The sequence below is a fragment of the Cynara cardunculus genome (assembly GCF_001531365.2).
Source record: "Cynara cardunculus var. scolymus isolate 2C chromosome LG 11, CcrdV1, whole genome shotgun sequence".
NCBI classification, from domain to species: Eukaryota; Viridiplantae; Streptophyta; class Magnoliopsida; order Asterales; family Asteraceae; genus Cynara; species Cynara cardunculus.
In genome coordinates this window covers 6,706,377-6,713,107 of record NC_037538.1, presented here as the reverse complement: position 1 = coordinate 6,713,107, position 6,731 = coordinate 6,706,377, and the positions used below count along the sequence as shown (strand labels likewise).

The window sequence follows — 6,731 nt, the reverse complement described above, 5'->3', positions numbered from 1 at the left end:
TTACTCAAAAAAATGAGAAATTTCAAATAGTTAATTTGATACTAATATCGATATATTTTTGTCAAATTTTTATGATATCGTCAAACATATATTTTATTCAAAAATAAAAACATCATCGCTTTCTCAAAATCACATAAAGCCATATTATAACATCGACTGAGATAAAGAATAAAATGAAATATTAAAAACACGATGTATCTCGCTGCATTGCGCGAGTACGCTTCTAGTATATATATATATACAACCCCCCCCCCCTCTTTATAAGCCAATATCGACCATTGATTTTGTGTATTTTGAAATTTTTAGGCGGTTACCAAATCAGTTGTAGATAAGGTTGAGAGTACCTGAAGATCCCATATGCAAATCGAAGGAGGGATAAAAATCCCTTTGTAGCCACAGAGGTTCAAATGCAGTGACTCCGGGCTATCTGCAAAGCAGGTGGTCGCCTTGAGATTAGTCGGCTCTTATAACGGGTTGGATATCCAGGTTAATAAAAAAAAGGTTGAGAGTAAATTTCGGAACCGACTTAATCCACATCATTGACATTGATTTGATAATCTATATGGACGGTTGAGATGGATTGTACGGTGTGAAACATTTAGACATTTTTCACATATATATATATATATATATTATATGCTACAAAATCATTAAGATTCTTTAGGCTGTTTTTTTTCCTATACAGACTCATATAATATACTTTGTATATTAATATTGGGTCAGGAAATGAAGGATATGATAATTATTATTTCAAGTTTTGTTTTCTTGTCTTAGAATAATTATAATAATAATCTTAGAGGTAATAGTTTTTCCACGTTTTTACATATTTTAGCAGTTTATTACGTTTTGTTTGAGCAAAAGAATTTAAAAGATACATACATATACTCTAATAATATTATATTTCATAATTTCAATATGACAACATAACGAAAATGATTAGTTTGGGATAAACAAACGATTTAGATGAAGAAAATTTAAAATGAAGTAGAGAATATATTTTTTTATCTCAATCATTACTAGTTATATTTAATTACGACAACTTTTTTATTTTGAAGATTACACTTATAATTATATTATTGAAATATTTCATATATTTATCAAAAAATCGTTTCTCTATTCTGAACATGTAATTTCAAAGTTTCTTTAATATTGGAAATATAATAAAAAACAATATTTATTTCTCAGGGTTTTTGAGGGAGTTATCTGAAGTTGGAGAATTTCACTCTCTTTCATATTTTATCCATTTTAGAGAATTCATTAAAACAAAACACTTGTAATTCAAAATCTTTGAAATCTTCATTTTAAAGAATCAACCTTCTAAATAATATTAAGCCTAGCTATTTAGGAGCTATAGAGAGCCATGTCATGGTTTCAAGACATTTATGTTGACAAATACTTATATCACATCTATAACTTGAAAAAATGATACCTCTAATCTAAGACCATATGTTGGTTATATACTAAAACTAGAACATTAAAAAGGTAAAAGAAAATAAAAAAAATATACCAAATAATGTATTATAAGAATCACACAATCAAGTCATGACGTGCTTAGACGGCTAACGTGACGAGTTTTACGTCACGACGGCTCCCATAAAGTGTCTTTTAAAATGGTACTAGATTTGATTTAAATTAAAAATAAAACATAACAGATATATAATTATAGAATGTATATATAGTATACCTATCTATTATTAAATACGAATCTTAAATATAACGTGTTGTAATAATTTCGCCAGCTACTCCCCCGATGAAAACAACTACCAGCATTTTGTCTTCTCTTGTGATGGCAACTGACATTATTTCCTTAAATTATTCAAATGAAAAATAATGACTTTTGTTTATGATGTTATTTAGAATAAAAAAATAATTCTTAATACTACGTTCTCCAAAAAGAACCGTTGCTAAACGATGGAAGAAGAAAATAAGGAAGACAAACTAACAGTCAATAAGTAACGGGAGGCTTTTTTATGGTTAACTTTTGGATTTAAACGATCGATTATTGTCTCATATATATATATGAAGCGTGTAAATTGTTTGGAATTATTATAATTAATAATTAAGTTCTTAGTTAATAAATTAGTTATATTATATATGACAAATCAACCAATAATATAAAATTAGGGGTGTTCACGGTCTGGTTTGGACGGTTTAACCCCTCAGATCACAAACCAAACCGTAATGGCGGTTTATAAAATTTTCAAACCAAGCGGTTTGACATCAAGTGCTCAAATCGGTCAAACCAGACCATGAAAAGGCGGTCTGGTCTGACCGGTTTAGGCGGTTTCAACCTTTAATGGACTTTAAATATTAAACTTAAAAAACATATATAATTTAAAATTTTAGATTAAATATCCATTTTAACAAAACAAAATATCTAAGCAAATAAATGTAATAATTAAGCAGTTCTTGAGTACAAAGTCGAAGCAATCCAAAATACAAACAAATAAATATATAATACATATTAGAAAACAAACAAATTAACAAAGTTACAACTCCATTGTGATTATTGAGTAACAAAATCTACGATTTCACAACCTTCAATAGTTCAACTATTGAGTCTTGAGTCACTTGATTGATGTCTTGAAGATGTTCGCCGAAATCAAACCATGGATTAGAAAGATCGATAAAGTGATAGAGTTCTTGAGGAACTTCAAAATTTGGAGACCGTCAATATTAAATGTGTTGATATGTTTAATGGTTTTAGGCGTTGATTTTGATTATGTTAGATGTTAGGCTTAGGGATATATTTGGGTCATAGCCCATAAATTAAAAAAGTTGGGCTTGCTAATACTAAAATAGATAAATATATATATGCATTTGGCGGTCCGACGGTTTTTTTGAACACCCCTATATAAAATTACCTAAAAAGAAAACAAATACAGGTGAACATTTTTCTATTTTATGACAATTTCAACAACAATTTGGTTTTAATCTCAAATCAAGTAATTGATTAAGTGATTAATTCTAAAACATATATACATAAATATATGAATTCAGTTTGGGTCTAAATCTGAACTTAATTACGAGGACACTACAATATGCTCACTATATATGCATCATATTTCATAACCTTATGCCACAATCACCGGGGACGGTTTAATCTTTTTCGATGCCCTATTACATCCAGAACTTTTGATGGCATTGCATAAGAGATAACAACGATACATATATGTTAAGTACAAAGGGACGCTAATCCTAAACGATCAACAATTTGAACCTAACCTAAAGCTAAACCATTAATAATTTGAATCTAAATCTAAGCAATTAACAATTTGAACCTAAACAATTTGGGTTATAGTTTTTCACAAATCAATAAAAATGTCCTAAACATATGTAAAATTAGGCCAATTTTTTTAGAGGCCCTGTTCAAAGTCTCATATTTAACATGTTAAGTCACCACGTGACAATCAATAGAGTTGGGAGAATTGAGGTTTAGACCAGAAACGAAACAAATAACTACATGTTTATTATATGCGCAAAGTCATAAAGCCCAGAGCAGAACAATATGGTTTTGACCGATACGCTATAAGAAATAAAAACCACAATAAAGTATACCTTGTTTTGACTAACGTATGCATTATCTTTACAGTTTTCTACTTTAACATCTGCATAAACTAAAGCCCATCAAACTTGACTGTAATTATTTCAACAATGGAGCAACGTGTGTGTATGGTACGTACGTCAGCAGTTTGGAAATAGAGTGGTATTTTGGTGGACGCCAACTTCCATTATAAATTGTGATGTTTCCTCTAATCGAAAGGCAATCCAGCAGCAAAGCATAGAGCTTCTCTCAGAGGTAGGTGTTTAATTGATCTTTGAGATAGAAAGAGTTCATATATACTTACACAAATTAAGCGTATATATACATATTAATCTGTTTCTTTTCTTGCAGGTTCTTTGATTAAAATTAACGATGGGAGCAGGTGGGCGAATGAGTGATGCTAGGAATGAAAAAGACGTCCTCAGACATGTTCCTGTGGAGAAACCTTCATTTGGGATTGGTGATTTGAAGAAGGCAATACCACCACACTGTTTCAAACGATCTCTTACCACCTCTTTCTACTACCTTTTCCGTGATTTGGGTCTCATCTACACTTTCTACTATATTGCAACAAATTACATTACCCTTCTCCCTCAACCCTACTCATTTGTAGCATGGCCACTTTATTGGATCGCCCAAGGTAGTATTCTCATGGGTTTATGGAATATCGTCCATGATTGTGGTCATCACTGCTTTAGTGATTACCAGTGGCTTGATGACACCATTGGCTTCATCTGCCACTCCCTTCTCCTCACTCCATACTTCTCTTTCAAATACAGTCACCGTACTCACCATGCTAACACTAGTTCTCTGGAAAAGGATGAAGTATGGGTCCCAAAACGCAAGCAGGATACATGGTTTTATGAAGTTCTCAGTAACCCAGTGGGCAACCTTATCATGCTCTCATTTAGATTACTTTTTGGCTTTCCCTTGTACTTCATGTTCAATCTTCATGGAAGGATATACAAAGGTTTCCCAAGCCACTTTAACCCACTAGGCCCTATCTTCAACGACCGAGAGCGTGCTCAAATTTGGCTCTCTGATGCTGGTGTTCTTACTGTTGTATATGCACTCTACCGCATTGGGGCAAAAGAAGGTCTCAAATGGGTGTTCTACATCTATGGATATCCCTTGGTAGCTATGAGTGCTTTCTTCATCATGTTCACATATCTACACCACACTCATCCTTCCATCGCTCACTATGATTCATCAGAATGGGATTGGCTGAGAGGTGCTTTATCGACAGTTGATAGGGATTACGGGATATTGAACAATCTCTTCCATGACGTGACAAGTGCTCACGTCGTGCACCATTTATTCTCGAGCATTCCACATTATCATACAGTAGAGGCGACGCAGTATATCAAGCCAATCTTGGGTGACTACTACAACTATGATTATACTCCTATTCTCAAGGCAATCTGGAGAGACACAAAAGAATGCCTCTATATTGAAGAGGATCCAGAGAAAAAAGGTGTATATTGGTTCCGCAAGTAGGTGTCACAATTGTTTCATTAAATATCGAATTGATGATTAATTTCCATGAGCCAAAAGATTTACAATCTACTGCCCTTGTAATTTGTTTTCTTCCTTCTCCAATGAATATTTGCAGGTTTTGTGATGTAAGAATTTTAATGTTTATTTCTTCTGTTAATTATCTGTTTCGTACGTTCTTTTCAATTCAGTGTTTTTTCTATTACGACATAATAATCTTAATGATGATAAAATAAAACCTAAAATATATTACAACCAATCATGAATTCATGATCAATCCTAACTAACCATCTAATCTTTTAATTAACCCAATGACTCTAACCAACCAACAATTCATTTTTAATCCCATTAATTTTAAGGTAATTTCACACATACTAATTATCTTCCATGATTTGCAATCCTTTGATTTTCACCTTCCTTCTTTGACAGTTTGAACCCAAGGTATCTTAATTTTTTCCCAATCCCTAAACACACGTAAGGAAAAACTCCCAACCCCAATACAACACTCGCAATTTTTTTTTTTTTTTTTTGGGGGGGGGGGGGGGGGGGGTTTGGATTCAAGGGATTACAATTGTTGACACTATAATTATAATTCTGAAGGGCTTCACCGAGGGATAGATAAGTCATTGAAAGTTTTTGGGTCAAACTTTCGTGGATAAAGCTGTCTGAGACAGATCACCAACGGTCTCCGTTACCGATAGATCATCGATAGACCTCAATCATTGAGGACAAAGATCACTTACGGATCTAATTACCAAACAAATTTCTGATGGATTTAATCACTAATAGATTACCGACGACTGTATCTATCATCACCAACGGGATTCCATTGGTAATTTAGATTTATTTATAGGTTTTTAAAAAACACCTTAGAGAAATATGAAACCTACTCATACAATTATAAAAAAACACCTTAGAGAAATATGAAACCTACTCATACAATTATAAAAATACCAAATCTGTTCATACAATTATAAAAAAGATATTGTTATTACAATTCAAAAATATCTGTAATCTGGGAAGGGGTCCCGACTGATATTGCTGCACAAAACCAATAAGCTGCTTTGAGTGGATTGTCGTGCCTCTAATTCTGCCCCATTTTTCAGTTGGGCCTCCAGCTTGGCCAGTGCTTATGCTCTTTTCGCTACTGTCTCTAACTTCGCCTGCTTTTCTTGTAACTTGAGTACATGCAATTAACTTGACAAATATCATTAATTTGTTGGCAATCAAAAGTAACATAATTGTTCTACTAATGGTGCTAGGATCATTGGTCATAACATAACGGGGATCCTGAGTGGTCTCGTATTCAAACATGTGTTCTTTCTTCCAGCCTCCAACATCCAACTCGAACAAACTATGGGTCATCAGTGGAATGGTGTTGTGATCTAAGCCGGCATACGTCTCATCCCTAATATGGCAATACCCCTCTTACGGTTTACCAAAAAAAATGGTTTAGCTAATTTATAGACGTTTCGACAGCATAACTGTTGTATATTGAACATATCCGTTACCAATTTTTTGTAATTATAGTTTCTTAACACGAATGGCAACTACAATGCCAACCATTCTATTTAATCAACCTAACATTTCTCCAATAATAACAGCCACACTAATAGCATCAATATATTTATTAAAGTATGCTATGAATTAACTAATCATATAAAATAAACCAATTATTTCAGAAAACCTACCG

General features: G+C 32.8%; 1 protein-coding gene across 1 annotated transcript; it reads left to right on the top strand.

Moving 5' to 3' along the window:
• The first annotated feature begins 3,767 nt into the window (after positions 1 to 3,767).
• On the top strand, positions 3,768 to 5,185 carry LOC112521107 (delta(12)-fatty-acid desaturase-like). The gene is made up of 2 exons (XM_025129788.1): positions 3,768 to 3,799; positions 3,896 to 5,185. Exon 2 carries the CDS (start codon positions 3,917 to 3,919, stop codon positions 5,039 to 5,041), a length of 1,125 nt encoding a protein of 374 aa, XP_024985556.1. The 5' UTR covers positions 3,768 to 3,799; positions 3,896 to 3,916; the 3' UTR covers positions 5,042 to 5,185.
• The last annotated feature ends 1,546 nt before the right edge of the window (positions 5,186 to 6,731 follow it).

Excerpts from the sequence above, each read along its gene's own strand:
- LOC112521107 (XM_025129788.1), top strand. The coding sequence starts at position 3,917 with ATGGGAGCAGGTGGGCGAATGAGTGATGCTAGGAATGAAAAAGACGTC.